Raw genomic sequence first — 24645 nt, 5'->3', positions numbered from 1 at the left:
TCGGCTCCTCTGGGCCCTCCAAAGTCTGCCTCTTCATGGGGCCCAGCCCCTCACATAGGTTGACAGCTGCTTCTGTCATTCTGGTTCTGCTTCTAGACGGGGGACCTTGGACGCTGTGGGCTTCAAACCTTGAGAGTCTACAACACAGACTCAGCTCCAGTACCCAAAGGCCTCCAGTACTGTAAAGACAAGCTGTCCATGGCATACTTCCTTCCCTTAGTGTACCTTAGAGCATCAGTCCACTTCTTGGCCTGAGGTCATCCAGGAGTAGAGTGAAGGCTTAGAGACCTTTCAGCCTCTGTGTTTCAACTGCGTGACAAGAACCCGGGTGCTCAGAGGAGGAGGAATGACAAGAGGTAGACAGGTTTAGGGGACTGGGGGATGTTGCGGAAGAAGCAGTCTACACTGGCTATCAGCAAATGGTAGTGACAGCTGTCCTGACATGGAGTGGGACACGAGCAACAGCCTGGCAGAGGAGCCTGTGTGACTCACTGAAGTGACCCACGAGGACACCAGGCTGGTGGCCTTTGGCAAGTGACGTGAAAGCTGCTATTCAGGGAAGGGTCTTGGATGCCCAGGATTTTGACCTTCATTCTCAGAGACTGAAAGGGCTTGGGTTGCTTCAGGGCCTCTTCCAGGAGGACCCGCTGGTTATACTGAGTCCAGCACCCAAGGAGGACTGAGAAGCCAGGGCAGGAAACTCACCTCCCTTCCTGGGGTTAGCGGAAGGAGGCTCTCCTCCTTTGGCTCTCCCTGAACTCCCATCTTGCCCTGCCCACTTTGTGACCCACGGCCGTGGTGGGCTCTGACTAAAATGGGATGGCATCTTCACGTCGTGACCTCAGGTGCCTCCTGCCCCGCTCCTCTCTCTGTTCCCGTCCATGCCAGGCAGTTCCCAGGCCCCCGTCACTCGGTAGGTGGGACAGTCCTCAACAACCCACTTCTGGGACTTTCCAACCTATAACTGCCTTTTATTCTGTGACTCATTAGACATTCTCATCACTCTTCCATTTAGGAAGCCCCTAAGTGGAGGTTCTGGGCTGTGTGCTTTTTTTTGTCCTCAATTTCCTTCCCACCTCAAGGACTATTTGGGTGGATTTGGTGATTCTGTTTCTCTAGCAGGGTCAAGCCAAGAGCCAGAGCATCACAGACTCAGAGCTGGAGAACGCAGGCAGGCAGCCTCCTGCAGAGGTTCCTTGCAAAGAGCTGACACAGACCAAGTCTGAAAGCAGCCCCACCATTCACCAGCTAGGCCACCTGGAACAAGGAACAAGGGACTTCCTGAGCCTCAACTTTTTTTTTCTCCCCATTTGTAAAGTGGAGCTAAAAATACCCACCTTGCAGGGTTATTAAGAAAGGCAAATGGGCCTTATAATAAGGTTGATGTTTAATAACTGGCAGCTGATATTAGGGCTCTTTTATGCCAACCTCCTTGAAAGAACCTAGCAGGCTAGCCCAAGGCCACGCGTTGCTGCAGTCACAGTTCACCGTGTTTCCCGGGCTGGGGTTCTTCTGCCCACCCCACGCTGCTCCCACCAAGGGGGAGACAACAGGCAGGCCCAGAGGAGCATGACGGGAAATCCTCCTGCTCTCTGATCATCTCCTGAGGGCTGTGTGGCAGCGGCAGGGTGACCAAACTCGCCCCAGGGCCACTTCCACATCAGCGGTGGAGAATAAAGGAACTGGGGGCAAAGAGTCAAACAGAAGAAAGTGCCTGGAAAAGATGTTTTTATGTTCACTTACATGGAAAAAAAAAAATCGAAGTATACAGCACAAAGATATATGCATCTCACAAAATTCATCTTCATGAACCTGTCGGTTCAATGGTAGTTGGAATTCTTGAGTGTTGCCCCAAAGAAGTCATACAATCAGGGGGTTGGGGGGTGGGGAGGAGGGCCTCCAAGGGAAAGATAGTCATTAGGCGCAATTTCTTTTCTAGTTTCAGATCATTTGGAGCTTAAACTTTTCCAGCAAGTCAGAGTTATATAAACAGATGCCATACTAAAATATGATTGTGTAAAAATATAAAACTCCTAAAGCATGATGGCAATAATAGTTTAGGAAATAAACATTAAAGTCTGGTAATATCAGAAAATACAAATGGGATCCTTTGAGCAGTTCTGTCTCTGTACGAACAGCAAAGGATGGGTACGTATTACAGATGCGTGAAGAATAAGGCCTTCGGTCGGCACATAACTTAGAAACGGTAACATGTCTAAACACTGACTTTGTGAGAAAACATGAAGGACATCTTACACTCAGCAACAATGGTTAAAGGAAGAAATTCCTTTCTGAAGAATGCAGGGGGCCTTTGTTTTCAACTCGCTCTTAACCGTGGTGGGACGTGTCCACACCACACGGGACCTCCTGCAAAATCTAGCACCAATAGATGGATCAGATTTTATGTTTGATCTGAGTCCTTTATGTCTTCAGTTTTGAGTGTATTGAGGTATGTTTTCTTTGGTTGCTGTTGTGATGAAAGTGTAATAAAAAATAAACTAATATTTACAACATTTAAACCTTTTAGATTTCAGTGTCAACTCTTCACATAAGAAAAACTGGAAAACCCTTATGAATCATTGGAAGGTCATTACTTCCTGGCATCTGTCATGAAACTGTTTTCGATACACAGAACGATGAGCCTATTAGCACAGCTGTATGTTTTCTGGTCCAGAATCTTCCCCGTGCTCAGTGGGGAGGCCAGTCCCGTGACGGCCATGTCAGCGGTTCGCCACGCTTCACAGTAGTTATCCACAAGACGCACTCCGTGGGGGCTGGAGCCGTGCCAGATGACCTTCTGGGGCCTGCAAAGGAATTGTGCCACATTACTTTCGAGATGTTGCTTCTTTGTGGCATACCTCATCGAAGAACAAATTGGCCTAAGTCACAAATCAAGTCCAACTCTTGAGTTCTTCATAGTCTGACCCCACATCATAGTCTCTCCCCACCACTGGGAACGTCATTCCTTCCAACTAGCTGAACACTCTGTATTCTATCCCCACCCAGCTCGGACCTGTCCTAGACCATACTCTCTGCTTTTGTGACTCTGAACCTTTGCTCACAAGGTCTCATAGTCTGGAGTAGCTTCTCTTTCATTTTCAGACCAGGGATTCCTTCTGGTCTTTCAAAGTCCACTAAATGCCTCCTCTTACAGGCAGCCTCCTTGACTGTCAGCCCCATATAAGGATAAATCTTTCCTCTGTGCTCCCATCATCATAATACCTGTTACTCCATTTTATAATTACAGTGTTCCATCTAGAACTGTAGCTAGGTGGTGATTGTCCTCCCCTGTAGACTGTGAGCCTTGTAAAGGTTTATTACTATGACTTCTGGGTGGGTATCGGGCCTGGCATAGGGTAGACACTGAGGAAAGCTTTGCCAAGCTTGTTCTAATCTCTCTCTCTCTTTTTTTTTAAAGTAGGCTCCATGCCTTGTGTGGAGCCCAATGAGGGGCTTGAACTCATGACCCTGAGATCAAGACCTGACCCAAAATCAAGAGTCAGATACTCAATCGACTGAGCCACCCTGGCACCCTAACCAAGTTGTCTTAATCTTAATAGCACACACCATTTCCAAAGAATTAGAGCACAGCTCACAGCACAGGGTTAAAGGATCATGAAGAACAGCACTCCTTACCATTTGCTGAGTGTCTACAGCATGCTGGATGTTCTCACACTTATCATTTTATGCTCACAGCAATCCTGTGGTATAGATATGATCATCTTGTCCATTTCACAGTGAGGCCACTGAGGCTCATAATGTGGAGGAAACTTGAAAGATCCCTTATTAAGGGACTGGTCTCAGGTTTCCCAGCTGCAAGACCAGGGCTCTCTCTATGGCCTTCAGCCACATGGCTGAGGCTCTGTATTAGTAACAGCCCAGAGGGGCGGCCGGTAAAAGCATCTCATTGTTAGAATGTCTCCTAAAACTGTCACTCCGTATACTTTGAGGGCTTACCCCCGACTTACCAGGAAGGATCCGTCATCACATCTCGGCCATCAAAGGAGTATATCGGAATATGTGTATTGAACTGACCTCCGTGGCCAGAAAAAATCGTGTCCCAATTGTTGAAAAGTACTTGGCCCTGTAGAGATAGAAATACTTCATTGGAGTTACTGTGCTATGGGCCTGCTAGTGGACTAGCTATTTTTTTTTTTAAGATTTTATTTATATATTTGACAGAGAGAGAGAGAGATCACAAGCAGGCAGGGAGGCAGGCAGAGAGAGGAGGAAGCAGGCTCTCCGCAGAGCAGAGAGCCCGATGCGGGGCTAGATCCCAGGACGCTGGGATCATGACCTGAGCCGAAGGCAGAGGCTTTAACCCACTGAGCCACCCAGGTGCCCCGGACTAGCTATTTATTCATTGATTTTTTAAAAAGATTTTATTTATTCATTTGACAGAGAGAGAGAGAGAGAGAGAGCAAGTGAGGGAACACAGCAGGGAGAGTGGGAGAGGGAGAAGCACACTTCCCACGGAGCGGGGAGCCCGATGCAGGGCTTGATCCCAGGACCCTAGGATCATGACCTGAGCCAAAGACAGATGCTTAACAAGTGTGCCACCCAGATGCCCTATTTATTCATTCTTTACAGCCGAGAGGCCACCCCATGCCAAAGCCACCAGCCCCAGGCCCAGAGCCTGGACTGACTGGGAACTCAGGAAATGTTTGTGGTTTGATTTTACAATCCATCCTTGAACCCTTTTGCTTTTATTGTTTATTTCTTGAGGTAATTTCTCTTATTATAGGCATATAAAGGTCCCTCCCCATCAAAAGTGTATTTTAGGTCTTAACTAATTTTTTTTTCGAAGATTTTATTTTATTTTATTTGACACAGAGAGAGAGAGAGATCACAAGTAGGCAGAGAGGCAGGCAGAGAGAGAGGGGGGAAGCAGGCTCCCCGCCAAGCAGAGAGCCCGATGCAGGGCTCGATCCCAGGACCCTGAGACCACGATCCGAGCCAAAGGCAGAGGCCCAACCCACTGAGCCACCCAGGTGCCTCACTAATTTTTATTTTTAAAACATTTTCTACATATATACTGAACTTCAGAGTTGTGCCAGGGCTTGTGCCAATCTGCACTGTATGGAGATGACCCTCTCACTCCTTTTCCTGAAGGAGCCTAGTGCCCTTCAGTTATCTGTATTCCAAGAATACTTATCATCTGAGTGGGTGAATGTGGCAGAACAGAACCTCAGGGAAAGAGAAAGAAAGGACCAGGTGTGGGGTCTGGAGGTACCAAATTGGAGCACGACGGGTCACAGCGCCTTGGAGGTCTCAGAGTAACTGAAATACAGTGAGAGGTCACGGTCCAGGCTGCATGTAAGCGGGAACAGAGCTGTCCCTCCATGGAATTAAAGGAACCAGCCATTTTCATCGTGGAACAGGGGTCCTACAAGGACGTGCCTTGCCAGCAAAAGGGGGCAGAGAAATACCTGCCAGGTTCGGGCAGTTTGGATGTGCCAAGAGGACCAAAGTAGGGGGCAGGACAACTGGGCTCTGCTCTGGGACCAGTGCTCACCAGTTCCTCTCTGGAACTGGGAATCCCAAACTGGGCGTCAAGGACCTGACTTCTGGTTTCTAGTGATTTTCAGCAAATTCCTCTCTCCCTTTGTGCCTCAGTTTCCACATATGACTATTTGAGGAAAGAATAACTCCTTTTTATTGGAAGTATTTATTAAGATGATGGGTATAAAGCACTCTGTACTTGTCTGCTCCAAGAGTCATACCATCTAAGCAGGAAGGACCATGGCAAACGTCAGGAAGCTGAGGCACAGAGAGGTTCAACTGATCCACCCAAGCACACAGCCAGTCAGGGACAGGCAGGGTCTGGAACCAGCATGCCTCTGACGATGTCAGTCTCTGTGAGACCAGTGCCTCCAGCAGCCACTGGGAAGAATACTTATGCTTACCTTGAGGTTCACTATTGGAAGGCTGTATCTCTCTGCTTTCCTCACAACCGTGGAGAGGTCTTGCAGATGGGAGGACAGGAAGGCCCGGTAGGTGGACAACAGCCCCGCAGCCCTGGCCTGCTGGAAGCACTGAAAATCAGCTCGGAAGTCTCCAGAAAATGGCGTGTTCAGAGCAACCAAGTGCAGCTGTGAAAAGTAAGTGAGAGTTAAAAGTTAGAAGCCAACTCTAACCTGCATACCCATCTCAGGTTGCTGGTAAGACCCTGGACTCCCCAGGATGGAAGGCGCTACAGGTGGTGTTCCTCAGCCTCTGCCTGAGGGAGGCTTTCCAGCCCCAGCCTGACCGTCTCTGGGGCAGGGAGCTCGGAGCCCAAGCAGCGGGCTTCAGCTCTCTGACCCACTCTAGATGGTGACCACGTCCTCCGTATAGCAGAAAACAAAACAAAAGCAAGCACTTCAGAGATCTGAACCCAGGGTGCAGGCCATCTGCTGGAGACTCCTGGGTCTGCCCTAGTTCAGCTTCCAAGAGTGATTTAAGCCAGCTTTGGTACTGGATCCCAGAACTCCACCACGCTGGCTGGCCTTGCCCTTTCCTCTACTCCCCGAGTAGGTTGGGGCTGATCATGAGGGTCCAGAGGGAAAGGCACTGAAAGGAGAAAGTCATGACATATCTTGCTAAGACTGCTGGATAGACCCTTTTAGAAACTAGGGGTCACACAGTAACTCGAGCCTCACATTCCTGCCACCTTGGGCAGCGGCCAAAATAAAAGTCGTTCCATAGTCTGTTTTCTCCCACACTTCTTCTCCCCAAACCCATGCCTCTCTCCCGGCCTTTGTGCTGTGCCCTTTGGAATACATTCTGTGGCATATGTCCAAGAGTGGCCCTCTCCCTCTTCGATGTCACCTTGGAGAGGGCTGGCCCAAGTCCCCAGAAAAGAAAAATATTTCAAAAGGTCTTAAACCAAAAGACACGAAATGAGCCCTGTGGGGTGAGGCAGGAGGTGGCCAGCGCTTCTCTCCCCATTCCTGAGCTGCCTCTCCAGGCTGAACGTCCCCAGCACCAAGCTTCTACATGGCCCGACACCAAGGGTCGCCATGTTGGCATTCTCCCACTCAGCAAGGGTCTGGCCGCCATGAACCACAACATTTGGACCGTCCCACGCAGTCCCCCCTGCGCTTCTTGGGACATTCTTCTCTGTTTCGCCACCCCTTTCCTTCCCCATTTTGAAGAGAAGAGACCACGCATGCCACACCTCCCAGTTTCTTCCTGTTTTTTCATCCCTGGTTCTGCCTGCATCGTCAAGCTGGATAGAGGTCCAGGTCAAGCACACCCTTTGCCCCCTACCTGAGACAAGGCTTCCCCCGCAGCCCTCCCAGCACCAGCCTGAGGATGAGGAGGCAGCTGCAGCCTGCTGCTCACTCACCAAGACCACTTTCAGGCCACCGGACTTCCAGCCTCACACACAGGCTCTGTCTTCCTCCCTCCCATCGACCTGAGGACCAGCACCCGAGGGACGAGGCCCTAGGGTTCCACAACCTTCCAACCAGCATGCTTCTCGTGGCTACACCCAAGTGCAGTCACCAGAGGATGGCGTCCCCACACCATGGGACACCTGGAGAAGGGGCACAGGTGCATGCATCCTTCTAATCCCACCCATCTCCACCCCCCCCCCTTTTTTTTTTTTTTTTAACAAAGATACATAAAGAACTGTCTGGAATGATGGCTATTTCCAAATGGCAAGACTGGGGGCTTTTGTGCCCTCATGTTTGTATTTCTCTAAGAGCCAGGACATTTTTAATAATGAACATGCTATCGTTTTTATGAAGACAATACAAGTCCAATAGTCAAATGTTAAAAGGGTGATCTGGGAAGTGGTTGTAGTTTTGGTAAAGTTATTGGGGATTTACTGTTTCCTTCTCCATTTTTTTCATTTATTGCCCAGTTTTCTACAAAATACACATGACTTTACAATTGATAAAATACTACTTTAAAACATCCTTCAGCTGCTGCCCTAACTTCTCCCCTTCGTGGCCGAACTTTTGGAAGGGTGACCTCCGCACACGTCTCTCTTTCCTCATCTCACCTCCCCTGTCCTCTCAAGCACTCGGAATCTCGTTGGCATCCCTCCACGACCCAGATATGCTCATCTCTGGCTTCTAAATTTGGAGGACACGGTTTTGTTCTTCGGATGGACCTCTTGCAGCTTCTGACACTGCTGGCTTCTACCTTGCTTGTCATTCTTTCCTCCTCTCGGGCTATGGCTTCTATAGTTCTCATGATTCTTCCATCGGGTCCTTTCTGCTTTTGCTCTACGCTCTCCAACCCTGCTCAGTGCACACACTCTCTTTTGGGAATCCTACCACTCTCCTCACCTAGGTCACAGCTCAGTAGAAGACTCCCAGGTCCGGAGTACCTCCAGACCAGGCCCCCAATCCGACTCCCTCTGGGCGACCTCCACTCACATATCCATGGGTACCTCAGACTCACTGTGCCCCCGAGGGGGTCCTGACTGGTGAGTGGCAACACCCCCAAGAAACACGTTTCTGCTGCGAATCCAGGCCCTGTTCTTTGAAAATGCCCCAGGACCCTCGCTAAAAAGGCATGGCCTTAGGCCATTCAATCTCATTCTCTTGGCTACTCTCGATTCAGCTGGGAGTGGGCAATGAGCCCAAGATGACCCCTGCAGATGACCTCTCCACACAGACCCTGGACCGAGTCAGGTGGTACTGGGCTCTCCAGCTGCAAGACCCCCTGGAGCTGGGAACAAGGTCAGTGCCATGACAACTCAAAGTGGCATGCGAGCTTGTGGATGTGACCTATGTCTGCGTGTTGGGATGGGGGTGGAAGGGCGGCAGGAAGAGAGAGCCTTACAGAAGCTGCCCTGTACCAGCACGGACGAACAGCAGGGACAGGAGTCCCACAGGAGTCCCAGGAAGTTGTACTTCCTGCCGTTGAGTTTCAGGAGGTTCCTGCAGTGATCTAAACACCTTCACTTAAGCTCATGAAGGAAAAGGGTCAGTGCTGTCATTCTGGCAACACAATGACCCTCCGGAAGAAAAGCAGCACCCTTGACGATCCAAGCAGAAACCTGGGCATTGTTCCCGATCGCCCTCATCCCCGCTGTCCCATATCTGTACCGGGGACCAAATCTGTCACTCCTGCCTTTTTATTTTTCTCTCCAATCTTATTTTTCTACATGTTCACCGCTGTGATCCTGGTTCAAGGAATACAATAGCCACCTGACTGTCTTTGGGCTCCTGGGCCTGTCCCTTCCGAACCATGTGTATACCGTAACCAAGGTAATCTCTGAAATGCCAATCTTAGAGACTGTTTTCTTGTTTGCAACCCTTCAGTAGCTCTTCATTGCCCGCTGGAATAGGTCAAAGCCCTTAGCTTTGCTTACAGGCCCTTGTCCTCTACAAACTAAATTTCTCCCTTCTTTGCCTTAAAACCTGCCTCTTCAGCCAGATGAGGTACCTGCTGTTCTACGAATGCCCAGTACCTCCCCTTTCCTCCCTCTGTTCCAAATCCCCTCTGCCTCGAATATGCCCACTCTCTCCTGCCTGCCTCTCTCCTGCTCTCAACTCTCCTTTAGGTCTTAGTTTAGGGGCTCCCTCTAGTAAAGAAGGCAGAATTTTTTGCGGTTCCTCGTTCCCCCAGCACCCAGTGTGTGCCTCACCTCAATGACTTACCAACTATCGTAACTCCCTGGTTTTTGGGTTGCCCCCCCTGCTAGTCTCTATGCATCTTGAGGGGGAGGGAGAGGGCTCCAGGCACGGGGCAGGGGAGTACATGTTGTTGGACACACACCCAGCACTTGCAGGGGGGAAAAAGCATGAACCGTACTTACAACAGGTCTCTCATAACTGACACTTGAGAGCGGCATCAGCGGAGGCGGATGTGGCTGTCACATAAAAGAGGAAACAAATGGTCCTGAATAAGCATCCAGTCTGATCCTCAGAGCACACCAAGGGGCGACTGTGATGCTTTGCATTGTCTGTCATTGTCTCCAGGACACTCTAAGGAGTTTCATGCCTCCCCCTCCCCAGGCCCCCCCTCCCCAACCAGGAAGACAGGATCCTCAGGAAGGGAGGGGATATTCTCCAATCTTTTACAGAGAACACAGAACTGAGGAAGCAGAAGACCGTGTCTTAGAACCAACTTATTCACTTCAACTAGAGCCTCTGTTTCCCCGCAAAGCAGGGTGGGGATGGCAAGACGTGCCTCAAGGGGTTGCTGCAGGGCCAAAAAAATGGACAATGGAAGTTGCCGATGGTCTTATCAGGCAAAGAAGTCACAGAGTGCAAAAAGCAAAGGGCTCTTCTAGACCACTTATGCCAACCATGATTTCACAGGGGAATAAACTGAGACCAAGAGGGGTTGGAAGCTACAAGAGGATTCAGCTACAACATGGAAATAGCAGGTCTCCACCCTCTGGGTCCGGTTCCTGCTCTGCTCTCCTGTGAGAGCATTCTGTTGGCATTTGGGAATTTCTGGGCTTCCACCAGCTGGCTGGGCAGAGGTTGGAAAGCTTGGTTCTGGACACTGAGGGGGACTTCATAGATGCTGATGAGCGAAGGAGTGAGAAGTAAGGCAGGGCAACTACTCACATTGCTGGAGAGCGCAGGGGGCGGCGGGCTGTCGGCAGGAATGGGGATCAATTCTCCCAGCTGAAAGAAAACAATACACTGAAAATGAAACATCAACTGGAGAATGTCAGCCTAGTTTCAAAACAGAAAAATGGCATTTCCAGGGGGTAGGTTATTATTTTTAGAGGGTATCTGCAGGCAGCTTGTTAAAAGGAAGCTTAAGAATTAACCTGTAATTTCTTCCAACCATCTCGGACCCGAATGAAGAACTCCGTGCTGTCCCTCAGGTAGATGAAGGTCCCTTCAATGACCAGATGTGCTTTCTGCAGCATGTCATCCATGGTGCTAAATGCTGTCACCTGTCAGAAAGTTTTCCATTCCCAACAGTGCCGTTATCGCTAGAGTGGTGGCAGGATTCCCCTCACAGCCAGTGAAAGGCTCTTTGTGCCTTTGAGACATATGTAACTTCATTAATAGCCAAAGGACATTCTTTATGAGGAAACAAAAACACCAATTAGCTCAGAGCACAAACTGGAACTGTAATGAATAAAGGAAAATAGGAAGATGATATTCTAGGGGCACAAGGACAGTTAAAAACTATATAGAGGTTGTCTTTCTTGGGTCTTGGCATCGGCAAAAACCATGGGTACATTTTGCCACTTGGATCTGTGTGATGGCTTGGTGGCCATGACATTGTTAAATGTGTTTAACTCCTGCTAGTCTTTTTTTTCTTTTTTTAAGATTTTATTTATTTATTTGACAGAGATCACAAGTAGGCAGAGAGGCAGGTAGAAAGAGAGGGGGAAGCAGGCTCCCTGCCGAGCAGAGAGCCCCATGCGGGGCTCAATCCCAGGACCCTGGGATCATGACCTGAGCTGAAGGCAGAGGCTTTAACCCACTGAGCCACCCAGGTGCCCCAACTCCTGCTAGTCCTTAAAGAGTTTCAAGTTTGCTTTCATTTGGAATAAGAAATGCAAGCCGGTGGGCCATTCCACTTAGGTTTGGAAGCTTTTTTGCCCAGTTGGGCAAAAAAGATTGTACAATTAGATTTCAATTACAATAAATTGTAAAATTGTAAAAATTAAATAAAGTAAAATTTTATTTTTATAAAAATAAAAAATTAAACAAAAAAGTTGTAATATTAAATACATGAGAGGCAATGGGGGTCTGTAATTTCTCCATCTAGAAATTGTCCAGAAAAAGATCAGCTGTCCATCTTGGCCACTCCAGGAGCAGCCACAAAAGTTACCAAAACCTGCTGAGAGGCATCATACCTCTGAGAAATATCGGCCAAGAGAGCCTGTATTTTTCATCTTGACTGAGAAAGAGCGTAAAAAGTTAGTTTTCACCTAGTCTTGAAAATCATGACTTTTGGCATCAAAATGGCTTAGACATGCCCCAAAGTCACCCAATGTCAACATTCTGTCAGCTGCTGGATGGTTTTTTTCCTTTGACAGCTACATTTTCCAGCTAAAATCCAGCCAAGATCTCAGAGCATTCCCAGGACTCCGGACATCCTTGTGAGATGTTTGTTCCTCTTTCTGGGCATGGTAATCATCTCTGAGCGCTCGCTACACTCTGGGCCCACGGTGTGCAGGGGAACGAATGTACGAGAGATGTCCGGGGGAAGGAGCGAGAAGGCGAAGGACCCAGGGGAGGTCTGACCAGCAGGGGCCCTGCCGTGAGCCTGCTGATACTCTGATGCTTCTGGTGTTGGATGTAATCGGATTGGTTCTTGTGACCGTTTAGTCAATTAAGGATTAGAAGGGTGGAACCAGAGTCATAAATGATTTTGTATTCTCTTCTCTTTTTACTTGGTAAGTCACCTAAAGACACCATAAAGAACCTCTTTACGTGGAATTGTACCAATTCTATGGCCATGGAGACCTAATTCTTACCTAAAAGGTGTGCCAGCCCCTACACCCCATAGCTGAAATTCTAAGGAAACCCAGCCAGAGCAGAAGGAGAAATGCACAGTGGTAATAATACTGACCAGGTTTCTGGATCCGGGAAGCCCTGGCTGTCCTGGAGGGCCGGGTGGGCCTGGAAGGGCCACAGCTAAGACAAAGCAGAAAAGAGAAGTTACAAAAAGGCACCCTCTCCGCAAAACACCTCAGGTGTCGGGGGAGGGGGTCACCGAGGGGAGCCCTCACAGCCTCATTCAGAGCACTGTGGAGCCCTGAGCCTTGCAAGTGCAGCTGGGGGGCTGTGGGCCCAGCCTGGGACTCTGCCATGCTGACAGGTTTGGGAGAGAGCCGGGATTCTTGACCGTAGCCCCGCATGAAGCCACACTAGGACTTTCTCAGTTTCACAAGTGACTGCATCCCCGTTGTTTCTGTTGTTCTTATAGGACAGTCTGAGTGGAGTTTCCAAAAATGTCTCTGGAGACAACAAGCTCCCTGAACCCCTGCTTCCTCACCTGTGAAATGTAAACCAATCTTTCCTCTTCCTGGGCTGTGGTGAGAACGGAGAAAAGATCGAAACTAGGGATGTGCTTTACACAAACGACACAGCATCCCGCCAGATGTTTGCAGTGTTTGAAGAGTCAGAGCCCTCTTCCCTAGAAAAATGCTTATGCTCTCCTTCTACCTCTCCAAATCCCGCTCCCCACCCCCACCCCAAATCTGCAAAGCTCTTGGCTCTTGGCAGTTCAGGATGTTTTGGCAAGTTCCCGGTAAAATTATCCTATGAGATTGTTCAGGGGCAAGGAAGTCCGCAGTTCTGACATAGGACTTGAAAATCATTACATAGATGCTGAATGTCTGGCGAAGAGAGGGTTGGAGGACCCCGGGTTTGGATCCCAGCCAAGCCCTTACTATGATTTGTGACCTTGAACCAGTCTCCTAGCCTCTCTGAGCCTCAGTGTCTTCATCCATGAAATGAGTTTTATAATAAGATCCATTTCCTTTCCCTCCCAGGGTCACTGCGAAGATTAAGTGGGCTAATTGATAGGACATTTTGTACCCGGGGATGGTGTGCCCTAGGTGAGACACAGTCCTTCGTCACTGGAGCGAGGAGCCCTGGGCAGCGTCTCCCGTCGAGCTGCTATGAACAATAGATTCCCTGTGTCCCGTAGCGTCCTTCCTCCTCCTGCCACTGCTGCTCATCCCCCAAGGTTATGTTGGCTCCTCTGGTTTCATCTGCCCAGCAACTTCTTTCTTTGTTGGACGAGGATCCTCACTTCCTCTTCCTTCCCCGACCCCCCACCATTTGGATTCAGAAGGCACCGTCCTGTTCTCATGTGATCCCGCCTTCTGGCCACAGGTGACTGGCCCAAAGCTGCGCATCGGGGCCAGGCCAGGTTGGTCAGAATTCTTCCCTAGGCCTTCTCCACCCCAGGACCTTTCAGACTAAAACCGAGAAAGAAGGCCAAGATTTCTAGCTGAGCGCTGGAAAGTCTGAGCTGTCAGTAACCATATTTCCCACCATCCAGGGGATGTGGTCTGTGGTGAAGAAAACGTGAAGCTAGCACACAGACAGAAGCCGAGACAGGAGATGGCCAGAGAACCCTTCAGGGGTCGAGTCCCCGGTTCTAGGCTGTGCCTGAGGTCAAGCTGTAGGCCGGTCCCTCCCACAAAGAAAGATTCACCTCCTTCTTCGCATCCAATAAACTTCCCTTCTGCTTAAACTAGTTTGAGTTACATTTCTATCACTTGCTGCCAAAAACCCCCAAAAGCCCAATCCCAAAGCCACCTCCTGTGTTCTCCCTGATGTCCCTGACACTTCTCTTCCAGGGGGTCCTTCCATCACACATGGCTCGTGCTGGTACAAACAACAGAAGTGACACACTCATGCTCTGACAGATGCTTTTCCACCACGGGCCCGGGAGGCAGAACACAGGCTTTTGGAGCTACGCTGATCTACGTGTGCATCCCGTCGGTGCCCCTAATTAGCCGTGCGACCTTGGAAACACTTGTGGGTCTCACTTTCCTCATCTGTGAAATGGAGATGCTAGTACTTTCCTTGAAGGGCTCTGTGAGAACTCCATGAAGTGATGTAGGAGAGTGACGAATGGAGTGCTGGCGCTTGGTGAACGTTCAGTAAAGGGAGATTTTCTTCTTCTTCACCTGTTTGTTGTTTGAGGGAGTGAGGGACCTCTGGGTAGGGAGAGTTTTATAGAGGGTTCGAATCGACACTTGTCCTCGAGTCCCCTGCGGGCCGAGCATTGACAAAGCAGCCAAGAAGTTCCCACCACACATGAAAAGGTGTTCCACGTCTCTAGGCTGTAGGGAAAGGTGAACAAAAACCACCACAAGTTTTCTGTTCATGGCGCTGGGCGCTGTCTGGAATAAAACGGGTAGAAGACTAACATGGGTGGGTGGCAGTGAGCAGACACCGGGGCCGGCCTGCGCTGCTTGAGGGGCTGCGGAAACAGGGTGGCCACTTTGGAAAGCAGGTCAGCAGGTCCTCAAAAGGCGAAACAGAGTCAACACGTGTCTCTGGTACCCGGCAAGGCCAGGCTGAGCAGCACACCCCCGGGGAGACTTGAAAACATATGTCCACCCAAGAACGTGTATGCAAATGTTCCCAGCAGCATTATTCCCAATAGCCGAGAAGCAGAAACAATGCGGGTGTCCCGCAGCCGATGAGCGCAGCAGCAGGAGGTAGCGGGTGCACACAGCGGACTGGCACTCAGCCCGAGCGAGGAAGGAGGAGCTAGGGCACGCTACAGCACGGTTGAGCACGGAGGGCATCGCATGGAGGGGAGGCAGCCAGACACAGAAGGCCATGTGGGGTGTGAGTCCTCGGATAGGACAGTCCCAGAGCAGGCCAAGCCAGAGCAATAGCAAGTACACTTTCGTGAGCCCAGGTCCGTGGGGGGAGGAGGGCACGAATGACTGCTCATTGGTGCAGGGTGTCTTTTGGGGATGATAAAAATGTTCTGGAATGAGAGGAGATGGCAACACGACCTTGTGAATATATTAAAGACCAGTGAACTGTACACTTTGAATGGGTAAATGTTATGGCGTGTAAATTATACACCAGTTTAAAAAAAGAAAGAAAAGCCTGTCCAGGAAATAGCTCTCTGTCACTCAGTGTGGCCCAGACATGCCACTCAGCTGGGGCAGCTGACCCTGAGCACAACAGCAGGGAAGCATGAAAGACCACTACGCACGGTACTAACCTGCTCCAAGGATTGCTGGGGGTCCTGGTGGCCCTGGGGGTCCTGGTGGCCCAGGGGATCCAGGTCTTCCAAAGCCAGGAGGCCCAGGTAGGCCAGGAGCCCCCGGGGGTCCCTGGGGCCCGATGACAGTCTCCCCTTTCTGGCCCTGTCAAGGCAAGAGCACAGTAACAGAAAAGAAAACGCAGCATCGCTCTCTAGAGGCCCCAGCTGTCTCTGTATGTTGGTAAAAAGTCAGTAATTAACCTCTATGCCAGGCACAGCTCTGGCAGAAGAAGACCTAGAGAACAGCAGCCCAGTCATCATGCTCCATGTCCATGTCCATGTCCATGCACTGTGTCCAACTCCACAGAGCCCTGGAGTCAGAAGGGCCCCAACTTTGCATTTCACAGATTGGGAAACTCAGGAACAGAGAGAGGATGGGGCGTGTTCAGTGTCAAAGCCAATTCTCAGCAAAGGAGGAAGTGGACCCACGGTCTCCTGGCTCTGCGGGGTCCACCCTTGTGGTGAGCTCTGGGACCAGAGTAGCTTAGGGCTCCTGAGGGTCATGATCTGGTCATTATCTCACTGGAGGCATAACCTGAATTTCTCTCCTGTGAGCTGGAGAAACTTGGCATCCTAAGAAGACCGAACCTATCTAGGGTTTCCTTCTTTGATGACATTTCAGAAGAATCAAAGAGCCCCTCCTAAAATATCTCCCTCCCCTTCCCTTCCGCCTTCATTATCTGATATGTCCACGATTAGTAACTCCTTGGGTTGAGTGAATTTCCCACCGTTGATGTGAAAAAGTCAGTGTGGTGAATGACCTGGAAGTTGCCGGAATGCATACGGCCACAGCCTGCTCCCATTCCTCCACGGGCCTCAGCAACCTCCCCATCAGTAAAGAAATACAAGGGAGGGAGGCCAATCCCCAAGTCCTGTCTCCAGCTTCTGGTGCTGTGACAGACCCTTGACTCTCCAACTGCCTGGTCCTGCTGGGGGGCTTCAGGGAAGGCTGGGCTCACTGAGGCAGATGGCGAGGAGAAGTCACTACTCACAACCAAGCCAGGACTTCCTGGCAGGCCTGGAGGCCCCGACACAGAGAAGTCACTGTGAGAGTCTCCTTTTTCTCCTTTGATCCCCTGGTCTCCATTCTCCCCCTGTAAGCCGAGAACATTCAGTAAGAGTAAGAAGAAGCGGTCTATGACCTAAGCCCAAGCACTTGGAAACACGGGCCAAATGTCTGGTAGAGAAAAACTCACCTTCAAGCTGTTTAGAAAGTGTCTCAGGTAAGCCGGATCTACTGGAGGGCCTGAAAAGGAAATACTGTGTAAAATTCACAACTATAACCTCAGAGATTCAAAACTAAAAGTCTCCTAGGGGCACCTGGATGGCTCAGTCAGTTGGGCGTCTGGTTCTTGATTTCAGCTCAGGTTATGATCTCAGGGCTGTGAGATCGAGCTTCGCATTGGGCTCCGTGCTTTCCTTCTCTCTCTTTATTCCTTCCCCTGCTAGCATGCCCCCCCAAAATAAATAATCTTTAAAATAAATAAATAAAAGTCTCCAAGTTGGCAACCATCATTATTCCCTAGTGGAGGTTACCTCACATTGGTTTAGCTCACAGAGTAGGCACTGGACTTGGGCCCCTAGGCTGGGCCCCACAACCCGGACACTGTGGGATCCTGGGCATGTCCCTGGCCCTCTGTGGGCCGTGTTTTGCGCAGGAAGCATGAATGATTGGAACTGGTCTCTCCTGCCAATGTTCCATCGAGTGTATGTGTGTGGCCCATGACTGGGTCTCTCTAGAACTCCATGGAGCTTGCGGTCAGTGTGGTAGTAAAATGTGTCTTACTTTCTGGCTCAGTCAGTTGGATTTCTCATGAACAAAGATCCAAGGCAAGATCCAGAACAATAGTTGGAATACCTGGTGGTCCCTGGGCCCCCTGGTCGCCTTTTTCTCCTTTTGAGCCGGGAAGACCCCAGGATCCTTTTTCTCCTTTAACACCTGTCATCAAACACATATATGTTCTGTTTTGTTTTTTAAAAAAACAATGGAAAACCACCTTCATTCTATATAAAATGTTTCTGAGACAAGTTTTCACGCTGAGCCCCTTTAGCAAAGTCCACGAAATAAACAAAGGCCTATTGAAGGTATGAAATCCTTTGCTAAATGATGGGGAGGGCAGAAGTAGATACATGAGACACAATCCCTCACCTTGCAAAACTCTGTCTGCCTGGGGAGACGGACATATGAAGGATAACGCAAGGCAGGATGGAGTGAGTGCTAAACTTAGGGGCTGTAGTGCATGGTGGGGGGCCCAGCGGAGGCTGCCGGTAACCCTCTCCTGGACAGCTGCATGCACACAGCCTCACAGGCTCAACACCCAGTCAAGCTTCCAGGGCCATCTCCTCTCTGCCTGTGCAATACGGTGGTGCAGGGGAGGAGAGGAATCTCTCAGGGGTGCCCTCAGAGGACACCAAGGGAGCTAAGTACTCCATGTACAAAGCTGGAAGGATCCCAGCTGCACCCCCCACCACCATCTCTTAGGACTTATGAGAAGCAACCTGTCTCTCCAACTCTTTCTATGGAGGAGAGGCAGGGAGGGAGCCTTCTGGAACTTCAGCATTGGGGAAGGGAAGCAATCCCCTGTGCCCACTTTGACGGGTGGGGGAGACACCAGATCTCTGCATTCCTAGTTCCCAAGAGGTATGACAAATCAACCAAGCAGTATCCTTGAGCCTAGAGATGGGGCTGGGGGCTCAGGCTTCTCAGAATGGGGGAAGGAGTATGAGTATCAGAGGCATGATGCTTCCCCCCCAAGCCGGGGGTCAGCAGGGAGATGCAGTCTCAGGGTGAGGGTGGGAACGCCTCAACCCACCCATGGTGAGATCATACACAGTGGTGAAGCCCCAGGAAGGGGCTACTGAGCTCCCCACCACGGATGAGGGTGCTCACCGCAGGGAGCAGAAGTGACAGCCACGGTAAGTAGCAGGACACAGGCTCACCAGGGGCGGTCCTGTCCAGAAATGTCTGTTCCCTCCTCCCCTGCCTCCCACAGTGGCCCTGTGAGGACAGGGAACCCCCAAGGATCCAAGACGGCAAATCCAGGCCCACCCTGCCTCCCCAGTGTCCACCTTGCACCAGGGGCAGGGGCAGAGCCTTGAACTGGACCTGAGCATGGAGGGTCAAAGCCGTCTGGCTTTGCAAAAGCAACAGAAAAACCACGGGGCCAGATATCATCAGTGGGACCACTGCCTGGCAGGCCACAGACAAGAGAGGTCAGTCTTGGGGGAAAAAATGACCTTTACCCGTTTAAACAGCAAGTGTTCAGAGATCCCAATCAAAAGGGGGACAAACAGTGATGTGGTGTGGGGACAGGGAAGCAGAGCGACTGCTCCCCTGCAGGCTCCTGTCTCCTGACCTATGCCCTCTGTGGGTATCTACTAATGAGACACCCAGAGCCAGCGCATCTCATGCTCTCCTGCGCATAGACCTCCAGGAGGAGCTTAAAGGGAGCCTCGGACGAGCAGGTCCGCGGTGGAGCTAGAGATGCTGCATTTCTAATGTGCTTTCCGGAAGTGCTGCTGCTGCTGGTCTGAGAACACGCAGAAGCAAAGGGCTTCTGCGCTCCCATGGCCCTTCCCTGTATTTGTTCCTCGCACACTGCATTATCATGGTTCTTAAAATAGTTCCATCTCATGGAGTCTAAGGGCCTGGGTGGCAGGAACGGTGTAGGATTCACCTGCTGCACCCCATCCCACAGCATGGGGTGCTGTCATGAGCTATGGTCTCTGTGGATGCTTTACGAACAAACTAACAAACAAATGCACAGAGTACTTCCCGCTAGCTAGAAGTCCTACCAAGATGTACAGAGCATGCAGATGTGTGACAAAACCAAAAGAGGTGCCCAGCCCCACAGCACTGTCCCCGCGACCCCTGCTCCCACCACACGCAGCTAGATCTTCCCAGCCATGAGTCATAGGTCCAGCGCTGGGAGTGGAGACCACCTTCTGCAGAGCTACAAGAGTCTGGAAAAGTCCCACAGACCATAAGGTGAAGAAGGGACACGGTACCATGAAAGGTGATGAGTTCTGAATTCCCAGGATGTGTGGTGTCAACCTGGAGAGGAAGAGAGTCAAGGTCATAAGGCACCCTGCCATGGAGTCAGACCCTTCTTGCACTCTGGAGCCCCCCCAAAACTCTGAGCTCCCCAGCAGCTCTCACTGCATAGGCCAAACCAGGCCTTCAACTGGGGCGGGGGGGCAGTGGGCATCATAGGCCTGGGGGACACTCACTGGCCGGACAACTCTGCAAAGGGAAGGCACAAAGCTTCAAGATAACAAATCGTGGCCAACTATGAGTGTCCTTAGCCTCCTTTCTTATGATTTAGGACCGATTCATGCAAGAGGTTAAGCATCCGAGTGAGTGATGTTCACGGTCACAAGGCTGGGCCAGCCATGAGCTCTGCTGCAGCATAGGATCAAGGAAGGATGTAACGAACAGGAGCTGATGATGGGAGCGGTAATTAATAAGGGGGGTTAGCATTTGGTTCAAGGGCTATTCTAGACTCCCCATTTCGAGTCAGGGGCCGGCACCCAAGTTATCCTAGATAATCACTCCTTCGCAGTTCATTCCCAGACTCCTGCATTTTCTCATCTATAAAACAGAGCTACCTGCGGCCCTGCTTTTAATACCCAGCTTCACCCTTTGCCAGTTGATACATAGAATCAAAGTGACCACTCTGGTACCGGGATCCTCCTGCTTTTGGATGGAGGGTCACAAGCTGCTCAGCAGTTACCAAGAGAAGAACAGGGGGCGTAGATGGGAACCCCTACAATCAACACTTTGGAGCTAGGGAAGAAGGCTGCAGTGCGAAGCTGATACCGTGTGGCTACACCGATAGGGTCCTCCACTCCCAACGTGGGCTGACACTGTGGTGTCAGAAAGGGGCTGAAAGCAGAAGGGGCTTATGGTATGATGGATGTGGACAGAGAGCAGTTCTCTTCCAAGTGTCCGTTTTAAGAACTGGTCCAGAAAGGTCCATGGTGTCCGGCCAGACAATGTGAAATCAAAAACTCATCAAAAATGCTCTGAGCTCATCACTGGTTTCTTTTCAGAGACCTCATGACCCCAGGGGCCATGGCTACTACAAAGGCCATGGTGACGGCAGTAGCATAATTACAATGATCTCCAGGTTTGCCGAGTGCTGCCCCATGGTTGTTCCATTGACACCTGCAACCGTGTTAGCGGAAGGGGGTTTCAGGCACAAACCACGGGGTCCCTAGAGCAAACAGGCTCTCCTTCTGTATGATAAGGAGGCGGGATGCAGCCGTCTCTTGGAGGTGTCCCTTCAAGCCATCACCATAACATGACCTGGCTTGCTGTGGTCCTCATGGAGATCTGGGAGCCGGCAGGCCCCTTGGTCATCTTAGTGGGTTCTGTCATCGGCCTTCTAGGCCAGAGTTCCCAGGCCCTGGGCTGCAGACTTGTGTGCCTCAAAGTTTTGACACAGACAGATGTCCAGACAAACATGCAGCCAGTCAGACTGCGTCATTTTAAAGCTTCTGACCCAAGCCTCACCACCACACCCAATAAGCATCAATTATGAACCCACTGCAAGAAATCTTTGTAAACTGACATTTGCAAGCTCCCGAGAAGGAAGGCCACACCTGTCTATTTCACCCCTGTGTCTCCAGGGCCCAGTAGAGTACTCAGCTCTGGGCAAGTCCTCAAGAAATACTTGTTGAATGAATGAGAAAGTGATCACACTGTGCGTGGGGACAGGCCCTCTCTCCCTGGCCCTCCCTATGGAAACAGGACCCTCCCGAAACAGGGAAGTCCTCAGCGACAGTGCCACTGCCTAGCTGGGTGACCAGGCACATGCCTGAATCTTGTGAGTCGCAGTGTCTATACCTGGTGCCTGATGGCCAGGGGACCTGAGGGACGACCCCAGCTTATTAGGACCATGGACCTGGACAAGTCAGGGAGCTTGTCTGAGTCACAGTTTGCTCACTCGTTACAAAGTGGGCGGGAGCGCTCGCCTCTCTGGGGTTGTGTGCTATGCAGCAACCCAGTTGGGAAGGGACGGCACACACTCAGTTGTAGGTCTTAGCCCACAGCTCCTAATGCAAAGAACACTGATTGGAATTGCTATATTTTCCCATCGATACTTTTAAAGGGTTTGTCTTCCTTCTTACTGGGCGGTTCCATGCAGGAAGCTGATGTGGTTACAATAACAAGACACTGCTTTCCTGATCGCAATACAAGAAACACTCTGACAGCACGTGCACCTTTAGAAGACCCAGTATGTTTCATGGCCACGGTCTGTTTTCTAGAAGCTTCTAGCTAGTTACTTCGGGGTGATGGGAGATATTGAAGAGGACGTTGTTGGACTGCAAGGGCTCAAGACAAAGACCGGTCACCTTCTCTAGGTTGCTTTCTATGCCCCAGGCTGTCCTGTAAGGCAATGACTCCACACTACTTACCGGCGTTTTGCAGTGTGGCCGGACTGGTATGGGGAAGACGGCCTGTGCAAAATGAGAACAACAGAAGTGAGGCCATCAGGACCCCCGACTTCAGCTTAGGCCAGTCCAGGGTCCGTTCCCGCTGAAGGTCTCCCTCCCCAGCCCCACTCAACTTACTCCTTTGATGTTAACCACAGCTCCAGGGGGTCCTGGGGGGCCTGGAGGACCAGGTAAGCCAGGTGGGCCCTGAAGGGAGAAGAAAGGCCTTTTCTGAGTTCTGGTTATTGTGTGCAGAGGTGATGTGGGATATTTCCTCCAGGATTTGGGGACACTACTCAAAAAGAAGAGTCCACTTAAAGTTAACTTCTCCCATGGGTAGGCCTGACACTTCTAAAGATCACGACTGCCTCCGGGACCCTCAGGGCATCTTTATAGCAGCCCATGGGGGAGGCAGCAGAACAGACAGTCTCCCTGGTTTACAAATGGAGATGGAGGCCCAGAGAGGGGAATTGACCTGCTCAAGGCCACACAGTCGGAACTCAGATTCTAACTCCCAGAGCGGGGCTCAGCCAACACAGAACCCACCACCTCTCCACCAGCACATCCCTGGTATGGAGGGGGGGGCGGGAGGGGTGGGGAGGGTCCTTCACCAGACTCGGTAGCGGGGAGAATGTATGTAAAACTCTTCCTCAATAGCAGAGCTATTTTCAAAGTCAGGTCAGCCTGGTCTTAACACCACACAAAGATTTCTTGAGCGTGGATCGGAAACAGGACTGCTCAGCAGTAGGGGTGAGGTTCTGACCACAGGCATGAGGAGTCTGGCCTGCTCGGAAGCCGCACTCATTATCCTAAGTGAAGGCATGAGTGAGTGCCTGCTTTCCCCAGCAGCTGCAGCGGCTTGACGAGCATGAGCCGGTCCCCACAAGCTTTAGTAAAACTGCATTCCTGATTTCCACACATTCAAAGGAGAGACAGTGTGGCGCCAACAAAAGGAGACTTAGCAGAGAGTGTGGGACACAGTAGGTGCTCAATAAACATTGACTTCCTTATTGTAGACCCTGGAGCCTGCTGCTGTCCCCAGTGTCTGCCCTCTTGGGAGCTTCCGCCTAAGAAGCTGACCTAGCTTTGATACCAGCTCACGAACACGTCCTGAGCCCCTAGAGATGTGTGAAATCCCAGGACTGGGTATGGAGGGAAGAAAGATTACTACCCCAGGGTCAGAAGACTGGGATTGGAGACCAGATTTCCTGACCACATCTGGATTGCTTTACTCCAGGGTCAGAAGACTGGGGTTGGAGACCAGATTTCCTGACCACATCTGGATTGCTTTCTCCCATCTCTGTCTTGGGTTTGAACAAGGAAGCTTCTGTTCCACTAAGGTGTTCTCAGGGACAGGGATCCTCCCGAGAGTGAGCTGGAGGACGGGGAGGGGTTGAAGGATCTTTGAAAGGCAATGGAGGAAGGAGAAAACACTCCTAAAGATTCTGTCTGCAAGCCCCACTTGCTGGACCTGGCACACTCTTGGTCCTTTGGGTACTAGACTCAGGGCTCTATCCCACGGCGGGGAGGGGAAGGGTTGGGACAGTGGTCATGTCACTCACCGGCATCATGATCCCTCGGTCTCCTTTGGCGCCCTTGAGGCCATTCAGTCCCGGGCGACCCTGAAACCCCACAGGTCATGCCTTAGTTAACCCACTCCCCAGCAGCTAGCCCAGCCCATGAGTCTGCCCCTCATGTCCAGTCGGAGGAACACCGACACCTACAGGTCGTCCGGGAAGGCCAAACTCTCCTTTGTGTCCAGGCGGTCCTTTGGGCCCCTAGAGGCAAAACAATTACCAGATTAGAAAGAACAGAAAGTCAAGAGCCAAGGCGATGGGGCCACTGGCCTGCCTTCATGAGCAGGGGTGAGGATGAATCACGGAGGCGAGGAAGGATGACAAGGGCCAATCATGAAGTAGCCACCTGCCTGTCCCCTTTCTCCTAGCCCCTCTGCTCTATTCTGGGACCACCTGTTCCACCCCTTACCTCCCCTGGAGCTCCTGTAGGCTTTGCCCTGCCCCAGACTCCCAACCCCACCCTCTCAGTTAGAGCTTAGGAAGGAACAAGAGATCAGGAGCTCAGGGCCTTGGCCCCCAGGTATCGGGGTGCAAGGGTAGCTTAGAAGCTGGATCTTTGCTCTAGGTCTTAGGTCCCAGGACATGTCTCCAACTGGAGTAATGCAATCCTGCCTCATTCCTCATGTCAGCCCAGCCTGAGAACCTGCCCCAGGATTGGGCTTCTGCCTTGCTCCTACCTCTCAGGACCAGAGTCTTGGGCTAGCGCCTCGATTCTCCAGAGGAGTCCTTGACCTGTGGACCCTTATTCATTCCAGCACTGGCTTTCTATGTCTTCATGCTTCTAAAGACACAGCCCTTTTCCAATTTCATGCAGGAACCCTCATGCCTTCTGGCATCCGGGAGACACACGATGCACACGACCTCTTCCCAGAACAGGCTCTACCTCCAGTCTGCCCCTTCTTACTTCTGTAGGTGGATCTGCCCTGTCTCCCAAGGGAATGCCTACTTTAAGCTAAGCCCCTTCTTT

At 51.1% G+C, this 24645-nt stretch overlaps 1 protein-coding gene across 1 annotated transcript in view; it reads right to left on the bottom strand.

The window, feature by feature from the left end:
- Positions 1–1711: 1711 nt before the first annotated feature.
- Positions 1712–24645, bottom strand: part of COL15A1 (collagen type XV alpha 1 chain) — a 103614-nt gene continuing 80680 nt past the window's right edge. Inside the window, exons 26-41 of the mRNA XM_047700545.1 lie at positions 23826–23879; positions 23664–23723; positions 22240–22308; positions 22084–22125; positions 19672–19717; positions 17522–17602; positions 16860–16909; positions 16656–16757; positions 15622–15766; positions 12490–12554; positions 10727–10855; positions 10518–10577; positions 9758–9811; positions 5907–6092; positions 3969–4084; positions 1712–2804 (exon numbers count right to left, since the gene is read on the bottom strand). Coding sequence (XP_047556501.1) covers positions 2591–2804; positions 3969–4084; positions 5907–6092; positions 9758–9811; positions 10518–10577; positions 10727–10855; positions 12490–12554; positions 15622–15766; positions 16656–16757; positions 16860–16909; positions 17522–17602; positions 19672–19717; positions 22084–22125; positions 22240–22308; positions 23664–23723; positions 23826–23879 — 1473 coding nt within the window. The 3' untranslated portion in view covers positions 1712–2590. The remainder of the gene's footprint in view (positions 2805–3968; positions 4085–5906; positions 6093–9757; positions 9812–10517; positions 10578–10726; positions 10856–12489; positions 12555–15621; positions 15767–16655; positions 16758–16859; positions 16910–17521; positions 17603–19671; positions 19718–22083; positions 22126–22239; positions 22309–23663; positions 23724–23825; positions 23880–24645) is intronic.

The sequence above is a fragment of the Lutra lutra genome, chromosome 13, assembly GCF_902655055.1.
Source record: "Lutra lutra chromosome 13, mLutLut1.2, whole genome shotgun sequence".
NCBI classification, from domain to species: Eukaryota; Metazoa; Chordata; class Mammalia; order Carnivora; family Mustelidae; genus Lutra; species Lutra lutra.
Note: the sequence above shows the minus strand (reverse complement) of the source record. Positions and strands in the feature narration are given on the sequence as shown.